General features: G+C 38.5%; 1 protein-coding gene across 7 annotated transcripts in view; it reads left to right on the forward strand.

The window, feature by feature from the left end:
- ftz-f1 (ftz transcription factor 1) overlaps positions 1-14922 on the forward strand; it is a 72528-nt gene that overhangs the window by 39607 nt on the left and 17999 nt on the right. For 4 of the 7 annotated variants that reach the window (XM_013306715.1, XM_013306718.1, XM_013306719.1 and 1 more), the window contains exon 1: positions 7322-8138. The exons of 1 other annotated variant lie outside the window; for it this stretch is intronic. In XM_013306715.1, the coding sequence (XP_013162169.1) occupies positions 7643-8138 (496 nt within the window). In that variant the 5' untranslated portion in view covers positions 7322-7642. Of the gene's footprint in view, positions 1-7321; positions 8139-14922 lie in introns of those variants that run through there. 2 more of the 7 variants (XM_013306716.1, XM_013306721.1) reach the window with 1 other exon arrangement.

The following is a 14922-nucleotide window of genomic DNA, read 5'->3' on the forward strand; positions in this document are numbered from 1 at the left end:
GGCTTATTCCGCGAGCTTTTTAAATATTGATTCATAATATTTGAGAAACATAACATAAATCTTTTTCTCCATTAAGAATTGAAATTTAATATTCATGGAGCAACAAATTTCTAAAACAAAATTTTCGATTTTCGATATGAAAAGATTCATTTCCCTGTTAAATAATTGCATAACGGTATATCGTTATCTCTTTCTTATTCTCTTCTAATAAAAAAAAGATTACAGTATGTATCAATACAAGTATCACTGCAGTGGAGTTCTGGGGTTTAAGAGATTATACCTTATTCGTATAAACATATAGTATGACATCATAATATGCCGGTATATCCGCCTTCATTGTTAATACCCGTATTAGATTGTTCAAGACAAGTTATAACCCAATTGGAATAAACTTTATGTTCGATTCTAAATACTTTCATTTCCAAAATAAACGCCAATGAAAATAAATCCTAAAAGTGTTTTAATTTTTTTTTTCTATCTGGTTTTAAGTCGTTAAACATGTATGTTTATGTAGAAATGTGTTATAGAAAATTTGATAAAATATTATTGTTATAAGCATATACATCGATCGATATACATTGAAAAAGAAACTGCCATTTCAATGATGTGAATTGCAACAATCATTCGTTTAAAGCTCAATATGTTGGAAAAAGAACAAGACAGTAACGCCCCTACCACATTGACACACAAAACCGAAGCAGTATTGAAACGATTTACTGTGTACGGTTTGATGGAACGAAAATCTCAAGTAAGTTTCATCTCAAATAGCACGCTGGATTAGTTTTTATTACTAAGTTTCGAGTGCCTAACACTTGTATAGACAAATAGTGTTGTCCCTGTGTTTTTTTTTTCAAATATAATGTAAGGGATGACATCATGTGGGTGCCAATAGAAGAGTAATAGTAGTTGAATCTTATTCCTACGGTTGCAAGAACATAATGACGTTTATAATCCTGTCGAATTGGAACTTGTTGTATAACAAAGTTGGATCCGCTTTCGTTTCGCATACGATCCCTTTGCTGTGTAATATAACTCGGTATTATTTTGTTTCATTTCGATTTCGCTTTGAATTCGCGGCAGTGTACTAAGGGCGTAATGCATACCATATTTACAGCTGCAAGTCGAAGCTACAAAGTGCTACCAATTCATGTTTGACCATGATAGCTGTCTGATACATAATTGACAACTAACCCCTGTGACAAAGAAACGTGTTATACCAATTAATAATGTTCAATACAATTTCTCTGTAAGTAGAAACAATTCCATGACCATCCTTAACTCGAGACAGGTTACGTACATGTACCACTGTTCATAATATAAATTGTATATTCCGAAAAAAATTGTCAAAGTGTCGTTTCGTGACCTTTGTTTGGCTTGAATGTTCTGCTAAGCCAGTACAGATTAATGTACAGTTTTCACCATTACGTAAATTATTTATTGCAGATGGTTTGTGTATACGTTTTCATTATAAAAATAGTGTAATATTCATAAGTAAATGGCATATTTCTGAATCCCGTAAAATTTGCATTATTTGGCTAACGTAGATTAAATCTTTAGAATTATAGAAAAAAAATCTGACAGAATCTTTAATGGTTTTCTCACAGGAAATACTATATTTCCTTTAGACAATAATATTCGGAACCAAAAAATCAGCACGCGTGAATGTTGTGGCTGTTTCTCCAACGTACCTACTTACTGACAGACAGGACTTCACTGGGAAGGGATCTAAGTACTGATAAGAGATAAGAGATTAGGTGTATATCCGTTGCTGCACGGGGGAAATTTGGGCGGGTTGCTGTTTAAACGATAGAATATAAATGCTCTTTCTTATAAACAGTTTTGTAAATAAAGCGTTATAATTGCCCTTTTATCCATTTTCTTTATATTTAACGGACGAAGGGATCGTCTCCAATGCCAGACGGTTACTAATTAGCTTAATGGAAAGAAAATCTTTGTTTAATTAAAATCTAATTTTACCCGACTGAGAAAAAACATCATTCAGGTATCCATTATTAAATTTTCGTGAAGGAAAATCAGTAGTGTGGAACGAGCTTAACAATTTGATACTTTGAATTTTAAGAGACAGGACCTGCCAAACGTGCGTATTCCACTATGTCAAATACAAACTTATAACAATATTGTCTTACTTATAAATGCGAATGTTTGGATGGATGTACGTTAAAAGGTATCTACAGAACGGTTGCATGGATCTCGCTATTTGGCGTAAATGTAGAACATGGCCGGGAATTACACATAGGCTACTAATTAGTGTTTTTTTAAATTCTGCGCGGACGGAGTCGCGGCCGACAGCTAGTATCATTATAACAATAAATTCTAAACTTGGTTGCTTCTGTGTTCAGTGTTTGTGTAAGTATGTAAATTTTTGAGTTAGTATGCATCCATAAAGATTGAAAAATTGGGAATAATATACACATGCGAAGAGATGACGATTGAATAAATGAAAAAGTAGTGAATTCAGATCTGAAGACTGCGCCTATCCTCCGTCCGTAAGGATAAAGGCAGGCTTAATAATTAAAATAATAATATTACGTAAGTGTCAGCATGATATTCCAATGTGTGATTGTATTTTTACTTCACCCTCTATGAAAAGTCGCAAAATGTTTCAAAAGCACTGTTTTTTTCGCCTAGTCCTTTTCTATATAGTCAATGATTTTACATTCAGTATGTAAATACTTACTGAAAGAGACCTCGTTTTCAATACATGAAACAACGAAATCCATAATTTATCGGTTAAGACACTTTGTGACAAAGTGAAATCGGCAAATCTCAGAATCAGGTCGTACGTTTCTATGTAATTATAGGATTGGGCAACTGCTACTTTATTATTCTACCTATATCTTTGTTTTTCTTGACACCCTGGTAACTGGGTTAGTTTTGGCTAAGCAACAGAACATAATCCGTTATATGTTCACTCTTTGAAACACATATTTTTTGTGCCGTTGTTTCACCAATGGAAACTCATCGGTTAATTTTAACTTTAGTGTACATTTAAAAGTTAATTAATGTTACTACCTTCTTTTCTGTTATATAGGAAGCCCTAAAGTGTTTCGTTTTCAAAGATATCGATCGCAAGCGTAAACGTTGGACGCAGTTGAAACCCTGTAACATGTTATCATCCAAATACTATATTCGAATTTATTTTTATACTAGTTGTCGACCGCTACTTTCTTCGCGTGATGTTACACTAACGTCCAAGCTAAGCTGAACCCCATCCTATACGGTTGATCAAAAAATTCTTAGATCACCTTATGATGGAAAAAACTACGAAAGTAATTTAATTTTGAGATGAAACAAACACTAAATATTAATTGAACTACATTATATTTGTGAAACCCGCATCTAATTCGGCGGAGACGTATCTGAGATTTGAACTTTGGTAAAAGTTTTTTAATGTTACCTTATATAGTGGCAGAGTTAAATCTAGTACACCGTTGAGCGCGTCTTTCCCGAACATCCTGTATACAGAACAGATATTTTTTTCTGTGTTAAGCATTGTACAATATATAGGCTGAAATAAGTTACTGATTATATTTTTAATTAATAAATTAAAAATAATATAATTTAAATAAAAATAATATAATTTAAATAAAATAAATTGCTTTAGTTTTATGATCATTAAGATCATAAAACTAAAGCAATTTACTTAAAGTATAATTTCCATAATATACATATATGCACAAGTGTCCGAACATCAACAAACATATGCTGAACGTGAGATATCATAACTTGAGTTGGAAACTTTGTTCGTTAGTGCTTTCAAACACTTTCCAGTGCAAACATGTTAGACTTTCCTAGTTTTAGATGTTTGTCATTGGATAGCATTACTTATACGACGTTACAAATATTATAGTTGTGCTACCTTAATAAAAAAAACTATGTAATATTACTACCCATGCGAAGTCAGGTCTCCTCACTTGTGTAATATAAATAGGAGGTTCTTATTCTATTGAAAATGACGTCCCTGATGGTTCTTGCCGTTTAAATTGCAGGTGTTTTGGCTTTCGTCCAGACCATTGTTAATGACTTACCATATTCTACTAGTATTGAAGTATTTCAAACATCATCTTTCAATAATCATTATTATGAAAACATTATTTTTACAATAGAATTAAAAATAATAATTTTTTGGGTAAGTCACATTTACATTGCGTCATTTGATTGATATGTGGATGGTGATTTTCAACTATTCTTTGTATTTTACTATTTATAGTCTCGTTAACAAACTTTCAATTTACCGTAAATTTAACTTTACCTTTTTATGATGTGGAAAAATTAGTAATTTATTAAAATATAGTATAGGCTACTAAACATAAAGGAGCCTGCATTGAAGAAAAAGTCATGTTTCTGATTTAATCCGTAACAAAAAAATCTAATGTTTTTTTCTTCTTAAGTAAGTTCCCGTAGATACATAACTTTTTTTTTCAATCACTCCGAAATTATTTTATTAAATTACAAACCAACATCGTTTAATCTTCATTATCGAAAATAAATACTAGACGAGTGACAAGCATTTAACTTCACCAACTTGGCCCAAATTCTTACCTCTAAGCCATCATCATTGACCCAGTGACCCAGTGCACTTGGCTCGATTGCCCCAATAGGGAGCCATCCCCTTGCGCCGCCTGCACGCATCCCCCTCCTACAACCACGATTCTGCCACCCTTTTATCCTTCAACATAAGTATACATTATCTTAATCTATTAATACATATTAAAAGTTTAATTAAAAAATTAAGAGATACTTGTAATAGTTTTATTCATGTGGTCCAAGGCAACAGCCTTAGGGCATAGTGGGCTAATCACCTGCTTGCCCAAATCTTATAGCTTCAAGAAACGAACACAGTAGAAGGCTCACTGTGGACCCCCTCTGCCCCACTAGGGGGACATAGGATTTTAAGTGAAGTATGTGGTACATAATTTATTGTCAACAATAAAATTTTCCTTTGAATATTACCGAAATTTTAACTCAGTCTACCTTATATAATTTCAATTTACTTTTTGAAAAACTACTTTGTCGCCGTGGAAGGTAAATTTTCAGAGAACACGGTATCTAAAAGTATTTTACTTCCCAAAAACTAGGTTAACTCATTTTATTTTATTGTCATGCAGCACATATTACCTGCAAACGATTTGCTTCGAAAGTAGAATTGTTTACCTGTCTTAAAACTCGAGAAAAAAGGTTAACATTTTATGAAAATGTTTATGATAATAATCTCCGTTGCGGGTACGATACTACTACCGTATTGAATATTTACTATACCATTGACGCCGGACCGCAGACACCTGTTGTAGATGTTTAGGTCATAGCCCCATACCTATTGTAATCCATGCCACTGCGCTTCGGTGAGGGAACCCCTTTCCAGTCGAGTAGTCCAATGAATAATTAATACAAAAGCCCGCATAAATGTTTTTCATGTGCCGTATGTTGAACTGCAGCTGATAACAGAATCAGCTTGCGCGTTTGTTACATCGGCTCACGTCACCGAGCGCGGCGAAAGTGTGACGTCAGATTGCGCGCTCGCGAAGAAAGTAAAGTTGCGCGTGCGTCGACGACCACTCTTGCTTTCGTCCGGGGCCGCGTCGTCTGCTAGATAGTGAAAATGGCACACTTTGTATACAACGCAACCGCAACCGCCGTGTCGCCTCAACCATCCGGTATTCAGGTCTCGATTATGAAATGGAAACTGATTGAGTCATTGATTGTTCATATCCCAACGTGCTTACCTGACGTAGGCGTGACGTCGATAAGTGAACATTTTCACTGAAGATCATGATATGATGTCTTTTATTTTTTGTATAGATGCTATATGTGTATGAATATTTTAGTCAATATAGCAACGAAGCGATGAGAGAAAAATATTTGAATAGATGCGATGGCGCTCGATGCAGGCGCCGCGGTCGCCGTCGACAGCAGCCGCGCGCGCCGTTTAGCGCTCTGGGGCACGTAGAGGCGCTAACAGAGCGGGCGCAAGGCTGCCACTGTCACTCGTTCGTGACCCGTTGACTGATTTTAAAGCAAACTAGGTCAAGATCTTTAATTTATTTCGCTTTTGATATTGAATGGCCTTTGTTGCACCTCAGCGGCGACTAATTGTATCTTAATGCACACGCTCATTATTTTTTACTATGTGAGAAAATTTATACAATTTTCTTGTGTTGAAATATACGCCACTCGATGTTTATGTGCTTCTGTGCGTTATTTTAAATTCTTAAATATAGGACAAATGTTTATTATAATTATCTAGCATGTTTATGTGAGGATATACATTCAATCCTATTCTAACAAGGTTGGCTTATCTCCATGAATTAGCAAATAAGTCAAATGATTGTTCTCAATCAATGCGCCGTTGTGGGTCTTCACGAATTACAGCAACTAAGCAGCTGGCCGTCGGTTGCCTGCTTTTTCTGCTTACAGATAATCATGTTTTAGGGCTGTAACAATTATTTTTTATTTCTTCATTGCCGAACTTAAATGTTTTACAATTAAGTATAAAAATTTATATTGCCTATTTAATGTATTCTCAGTTATCTATTATCTTTCCGTGCGCTTAACGGGACTTAAGTTCGGCTCCTTTATAGTTGTTTTATGGTGCCGCGGTGAAAGTCGCCCCGATCCTACAAACTACACGGTTGTATTAAGGAAATGGTTATGTACCTTTTTCAATAATATTGTTGTCTTTAAATACATTTTATTATACCAGCGGTACCTACTATTGACTACAAAAGAAATGTTAATCCAGTTTATTTCGGTAATATGCACCAGGTGCTATGCAATACGATGTCCTGTTACTGTTTGTGATATCTTAAGATGCGACAATAATTTGAAATTATTTTTTGGATCGTTGTTCGTAGGTTAGTGAGCTTTTAAGCATAGTGAGTCGCTACAGATGTTGCGCGAGCGCCGCCTCCACGTCCGCCGCGACATGACTACACCTCGCCTCGAGTTAGGTGATGTGCTCGGGCTGCGCTGACAAATGTTGTCTGAACGTAAACAAGCAGCGGGCGCGGCAACCCTGCCCCGCTGCGGCACCGCGCGCAACTGGGTCAGTGGGCCGCCCCCGACCCCGCACCGCGCCTCCGCCCCCGCTGGCGCCCGCCCGCGCTGTGGCGCAACTGCGCGAACGCGCACTAACATAGACCTGGATCGCGGGAAAGTGGGTCACCGACTCACTTTCACTTATTACATGGGCTCCTAATCGTTTTCCATTGTGCGAACGGGCGGGGGAGCGCGGCGGGGCGCGCATGCGGGAGGCGCCGGCACGCGCGCCGCTCCGCCGGCCGGCTGGCAGTCGATCGCGGGACGTTCTTCGAGCGGCACGTGTGCTTCGCACCCGCCACGCCCTCCACGCGATCGCAACTTCGCGCGCCGTCACAAACGCGCCTTCAGTCATCGCAGCGACCGGCTGCGACTCGGACGCCTCTTACTCTCGCTTACTAACTCAGACCGACAATGTGCCGGATTTATGTGTCGACAATAGTTGTGATCGAACAGGTGCAGCCCGCTAGCGGTGTATAAGTGTTGCGGTTAGCCCGCCAGTGAACTCGGTGACTGTGTGAACGTTGTCGCGGTCCAGCGCCGCCGTAGGGATTCGAATCTGAGCAGCCGCTAAGTGCGGCCGAGCATGACGATGGACCAGCAGGCAGGCCTCATGTCCCTCAATATGTCCGCGTTCGACCTGAGCCCGGGTCCCGATGGCTCCGGCTCGGGCGGAGGGCCCTCCAGCGCCTCTCAACAGTACGTGCCGCAGGGCGCCGCGTACCAGTGCACACCCGACCAGCAGCCTTTCGGCTATGCCAACTTGGACACTTCATATCTATTTCCGACAGGCACCGGCGAGCCGGGTGCCTACCTCCCCGCAGCCGCGACGGTATGCGACCAGACCGACACCAAGGATGTCATAGAAGAGCTATGCCCCGTGTGCGGCGACAAAGTCAGCGGCTACCACTACGGCCTGCTAACCTGCGAGTCCTGCAAAGGATTCTTCAAGCGGACCGTACAGAACAAGAAGGTGTACACGTGCGTCGCAGAACGCGCCTGCCACATTGACAAAACACAGAGGAAACGGTGTCCCTTCTGCCGATTCCAAAAGTGTCTCGACGTCGGCATGAAGCTCGAAGGTGAGTCTTATATGTTGTACTGTATTTACATAAGCTACTTTGCCGCTTCGTTTATCTGCATCGGTATCAAAACCACAACTCCTTTGGGAATGTAGGTCGCATGCAAGCGCGGTTGCAAAGCGCGGCCGAGATGGCATTACATCATGCAGCGGCAGCTAGTGCAGAAAAATTGAAAGTTTGGCTGCGCATAGAAACGGCAGCCAACCAACGGCAGCTTGCAATCCGCCTGCAACATACCTACCTACCTGCAACTGATGCTTCAAAATACTCTTCTAGAATGTTTACAAGTGATCTCTCGCCATACGGTGCTACTCGTTTTGTATTATATTTTTCACATATTTATATGAATGTTAAAATTTTCTTCGTGTGTTAACTTGAAAATGTGATTAATTGATTTTTTTTTGATTGAAAATTAATTTGTTAAATTAACCGATGAAGAAAAAAATTTGGTAAAAACAATTTACTTAAACCAGAAAATACATAAAAAATTTAATGTTTCGTACAATGAAGGAAAAACAATTTTTTAAATTTATCTGTTTGTATGTCTGTCCGCGCAAGGTCGTGATTGTTCAGGGTAATTTCCAGACGGCTGGACCGACTTTAACAGGATTTGGGATAGGAAGGTAGCTGATATTACAAGCTACCTTTTTTTTAACTATGCACTGAAAAAGTCGCGGTCGGAAACAAAATCATAGTAGTAGCAAGCTAAAAGTTTATTTTATGACACATTTTTGTTAGTTTTTCGGACCTAAAACTTCTTTGGGGCATCCCATTAAAGTTTTATTAAAAAAATATTAATAAACAAAATCATAAAATATTTATTTAAATTCGTAATACCATACGAAAATAAGTACAGTTTAGCCGCCTTGCCAAGTGTTGAAAAAATTACAATTTCTTTGTTTTTGTCACAAAAAATCTATGTCTACGAGTGTATTTGACGTGGCTAGGTGGAACGTAGTGACGTCACTTTTAATAAAGTTTAATCAAATCTTAATGTAACTGTAGAATATATTCCATTTATTTTGAGGAACTCATAAATAAATTATAAATTTTCGTAGGTATAAAGGAAATACCTTAAACATGAAAAAGATAAAATTCATCTGGTAACATTTGAATGGGGAGTCGGCAACAGCGCAATGTTTCGATAGCGCGGCGTTGCAATATAAACTTGTTTGTTTGCTATTTTGTAAGGGATACGAAGTGAAGTCTACATAACCAGTTTGTAAGCAGGGCTAGCCCCAAGGTTTTGCGGGTGTGACGATGGGTACTTTTCAATTCTTTCCGCGCAGTATTTATTTCATTATTGCCAATCATGTGTGTTACAGTATCGCGAAATTAATGCTATCAAACGCGAGACCTACTTTTGACGCTCGTGTCACACTTATAAAATGCTAACACAGAGTAAAACGTATTGTTTCATTTTAATCTGGTTAAATTCTAATAGGACATTTTAACTGGAAAAATTATAAATCATAATTTTAATTCACGTAAAGAATTGATCTTTGTATCGTTTCATGCGTGAGCTTTTTGTTTTAATAGTATGATTTTTTTCCGAGAAAGTAAAATACAAATATGTTAACATACAATTAAAATGTCATCTATAATTAAACTGTATAATGTATTATAGTATGTCCAATGATTCGACATGATGTCGCAAACTATGCAAGGGTGTTGCGGGTGGCAGGTGTTAATTTTGAAGGTGAGCAATTAATTGGTATAGATAGTGTTGGGCGATGGCGGGGCACGGCGGGGTGGGGGGTTGTAGCGCGAATCGTTCTAAATTTAAAACGCGCGCGGCCGCAGAGCGCCCTGACCTAGTTGCGAGCGGGGCCGCGATGCGGCGCGCGCGCTCTTGTGCGTGCACACGTACGTACGAAGGTATACGTGTACGAGCGCGCGAGGTTGCCGCTGTGAGCACCGCGTTTCGCCAGATGCCCGCCTGTTTGCAACATACATTACCAGTGCTCGAATCTGAACAAACAAACGCCGCAGAAGATTCGCACACCATACAACTTTGCCGGAACATATACGAGACGGCGACTCTCAGTGTGCCCGCCCTACAACCACATAAATAGTGGCAATGTATCGCAAATGCAGATATTATAAACATTCATGACCGTCGTACAGGATTAACCTCAATTAAAGTTTGACATTTAATGTAGTCATCATTAACACATAAGGGTTTTGACCAATACTTAGAACCTGCATTCACAAGCGCGTGCCTGGCCACGCTCAAAAGCTGTTTTTGCATGACAGTCTCGGTCGTGCCAATGAAAATGGTATATTACATTGCTCATAGAAATAACATTCGTGCACAGCCAGAGTAGCCTTACTTCAGTGAAAAATGGTTCGTACCGGTTTTGATCCCTAGGCCCCCACTGACAAAAAACGATTATAGACCAAAATAATGTTTACTGTCTAAGCTATCAAACTAACACTTAGTTTCCGATTATTTATTCAAAACAATGCAAATAGAGAAGTTAGTGCACAAATAAAAGATGCAAGCAAGTAATTAGTTGAGAAACGGTCTCAAAAATCATAAATCATTATCATTAATCTATTTTATTCATCTTTTACAATTCGTTGAACTTTTTTGTTTACAAACTGGTTCTTTTTGTGGTAGCTTATTCGACACATCAGTATGCCGATAAACAACCTTTTTTATTGTTTAAACTGGTCTTTCATTTTATATTGAGCTTTATTACTAATAGTACCATCGAGTCGAGGCTATTGACACCCTGACGCCCTGTGTCTTTTATTTTGCTTTTCTGTTTTTAAGGATGCCATCAAAAAATGTTGAATTTATTGTAATTTACCTGTCGCTCGTAACTTTGCACGGATTTAAATAAAAAATAATAAATATATAAGCCGATGCGCTATTCGAGACTCAAGCCTATCTTTGTTGCAAAATTACGTCTAGATCCAATCAGTCGTTAAGGCTTTGTAATTTTCATTATCACTAAGATAGTATGATAATAAAGATGAATGAAGTCGGCTAAAAAGATTCTTAGATGAAAGCATATCCTTGCGAACCTATGCGCTAACATAGTTACTAATAAACAACGCAATACAGCTAAATGTTCGATACGCAATTCGGCAACTGACCACCTACGCAGTTGTCCAACAACATTTTTTTTAGGAAATGCTACTGGCATTTCCTGCCAAAGTATCATAGAAATGTACTGCGACATACTTTACTACTAAAATATTTCCCTTTTAAAATCTTCTACATATATAATTGAATAATGATTAGTTATGGAGGCCTTGTCTCATTTTTATTAACAAACAATTCAGATAATAAAGGGGTTGCTACCCTTTATTATGTAATCCTAATGATAGCTGAATAATTAATTACAAATACCATATACCTGTTCCGTGTTAAATATATAACGATCTATTGTAAATAAGCATTTATATACAGTACGTTTATATATGAGGACAATCAATGGGAGCCGCTTGTGCGTATCGTTACTGGATTGACATACTCAATTGATCTGAATGTTGCTCTTTGCAATTTAGGATGACGGCGGTCGAGCGTTAACATTGAATTGTTTGCACAACGGAACGATCTCTACAACAATCATATGCAAAGTGAATATCTACCGGATAGATAACAACTATCTACAATCATCCAATTATTAAATATCAAATATAAAACGGGTAGAGTGAGTTTTTACTATTGATGGTTAGGTATATCAAATTAATTAAGCCGTTGCACCAACCTTTGCTTTGTTATAACTTTAATAGTAGATTCCTTTAATTTATAACAACAATATTTTACATGTTACTTATAATAGGTAAACACCAAAGAAATAAAACTTTTAATGACCAAAAATAGTTTACAACAATTTTTTTTTTATTTGATCGGTCCTTCTCCTCGGTCAGTAATAAACTTTAAGAATAATATCAACACAGGTTCGCACATGCAAAACACGTTCGGTAAAATATTTTAACTAAAGCCTACTTTAACTTAAAATATTGTAGATATTTGTGACGTTATGTTATAATTAAAAAGTATATTATTGTAAAGACAGAAATATTGTCGTATTTTGAAATCTAAAAGTAATATAAATATAATAGCGTAACATCGGATGGCACAATTGTCACAAACAGCTGACCCCAATGTCGGTTGCAAGAACATCGCGACTGTCTACGGCTTGTGTAACAGCTGATGCCCAATTCCGACAACAAACCGCGCTCTTCTTCTTTGTAGAATATTTTATAACCCATTTACAACAAATCCGTATCGCATTAACGTCGAATTAAAATTTATATAACACCCCTTTTCCACTAGCGCATCTAGCTACGCAACTGCTATACGTAGACTTACTACTAAAAATTACACTAGTGCGTTTGTTAGTAATATGCCCCGTGTATTTTATCATTATCTCGAGCCCATACTTGTTTTATGAGAAAATGCTCAAGTTCTGTAAATAGATATAATTGGTTTATCCTTTTTTTTAAACATTTTTTAGCTGTTAAACATGTTTTTTGTATTGGATTCAATGACCTATTTTGACATTCATATGCCGAAGTTGGTTATACGTGCGATATACAGCCAGATGGATTGCGTAATACGTACCAGTGACACAGTGAACAAGAAACCTGTTGGCATTCAATGTTCCGATATACCAAACCGTTTCACTTTTTAATTTTAAAGTATATTTGAATTGAGTAAATAATTATAAATAACTATTCATGCAAAACGTTGAGCAATTAATGAGCTGTAACGATAGAAAAAATTATTCGCAATCTTAAATCATCTTGTAATGTGTATCTGCTAGTCATTGTTACGTAATCACTTTGGTGATAAGAAACAATTATCAACATCAAATTTTAATTTCATAAGATGCTCTCGAATTATACGGATTATTATTTTTGGTAAGATTTCATTTTTTTTATTAATAAGTCGAAGCAATCAGCATTTGACTAAGTAGTTGAAGACTTAAATTCACTTCCCATTTAGGACCTAATTTAGTCACCACATTCCCGGAGCTCCACTGCAGTGACATTTGTATTATTTACATATTGTCATCCCTTTCATTCGTTATGACAAGGCAGATGTTACAATGTGTTTTAATACAAGTTGTACTGCGGTCGCTTTCATTTAATGTGTATGCAGCTATGACAAGTCGACCCAATTGCATTGTGAACGACAAATGACACATTATCGTAATGGATAGCAAATATATTTCCTCGACTGTACAAGCCGTAAGTCGGAGGGTAAGTGGATGCGGGTGCGAGCCGAGTGTACCGTGGTTTCAACACCTCGCCAGCTATACGTCGCCGGTGGGGGGCTGGACTGCGCAAGCGGCGTTTCACAAGACGCTTCGCTCTCAACCTGTCGCAATGCACCACCCAAATGTATGACCCGAGCACGTATCGCGTTACACGTTCACGTCTGCGTGTACCGAATTCGCTACGCTATGCTTACAACGCACACAAACACGAGACTAAAGTATCTTAACATTTGGACCTATGTACAACTTGTTTTATTTGGTTAAACATGAGCAGAAAATACTTTTTAAGGCGTTGATAGTCGCAGAACTATGAGGGTCGTATGTTGGAACAACTTTTTCTATTACAGCAGGACTGTTTTTAGAGGCGGTGCAAACAACTGTACAACAAAGAAATAAGAATCGGAAACTTATAAGAATTGACATTAGTGGAAACTTGTATAAGATTCATTAAAGGAAATGAAGTCGGCGAGGGGAGCTCACCCGCGCCGGTTAATTTGTTCCCAGCGCGGGCAGCGTTGCGCGACCACGTCTCTTCGTTACGCAACCGACACGCCATCGTCTTACAAGCGCATCGTGTCATACATTTTAAAACTATAGTTTTCTCCGAGCCAGAATTAGCGAGCTAACTGTAATATCGTCACGATTCTCGATTACAAATAGTTCTACATATCGATGATTAAATGGATAAAAGTCTTTACGAATTGAGTGTCGCAACAGGACAACTAAGAATGTGGTCTAACCCAGTCTGGTGACAATTTTTTTTTCTTATTGGAATCCGACTTGATTTCACGTGAAATAGTAATTGAAAGTGGTTGTCAATAAGAAAGAATGTTTTGAAAAGCAGCAGCAGTGAGATGCTTATATTTGTTTGGATGCGTGTTCGGCGACGAAGCGGCAGGGCCGCAAGGCGCGACAGATGTTAGATCACAATAAAAACGCGCGCCACTCGACTATTTCGGCGCACTGCCTTGACCCGGATCGAGTGTTTCGACAGAACGGCCTCGCGCACCGGGCCTTTCTATTTTTTAGGTATTACCTGTCTTATTATTACGACAGTTTTAGGGGCGCCGTCATCTCGGTAGGACTTGGACGCACAAACGTTTCAGGCACGCCTCGAGGCGACGAACCGGTTCCAATACCTAAAATGTAGTTCTACTGCGAACTATACTTGCATTAACTATTTATCTTGCAGCGCACATTTTGAGTTATTTTAAAACGTGCTGAAAACTTTGCGACCACGACAATTGCGTTAAATCAAATCGCACGTAGGAAATCGTATGTAGGTCGCGTCGCAAACGCGACGGTAGCGTCGCGTCGCGTCGTTGAGGTAGGTGCGATGTTGTCGCCGCTAAATGCTCGGATGAGATCTTGACACAGTTCGGTGGATCATCGCGGGTGATGATTTATCTCGGCTGTTGTGTAACGATCATGCCGCTATCTATGCACGCTTGTGTACGTGCGCCACCTCGGCTGCATTCGGCGGACTTCGGAGTCGCTCGGCTCGCAGCTAGGTCGAGCGGGGGCGGGACGACGGGGCGGGGGGC

This window comes from Papilio xuthus, unplaced genomic scaffold (assembly GCF_000836235.2).
Source record: "Papilio xuthus unplaced genomic scaffold, Pxut_1.1 DF828177.1, whole genome shotgun sequence".
Lineage (NCBI taxonomy): Eukaryota > Metazoa > Arthropoda > Insecta > Lepidoptera > Papilionidae > Papilio > Papilio xuthus.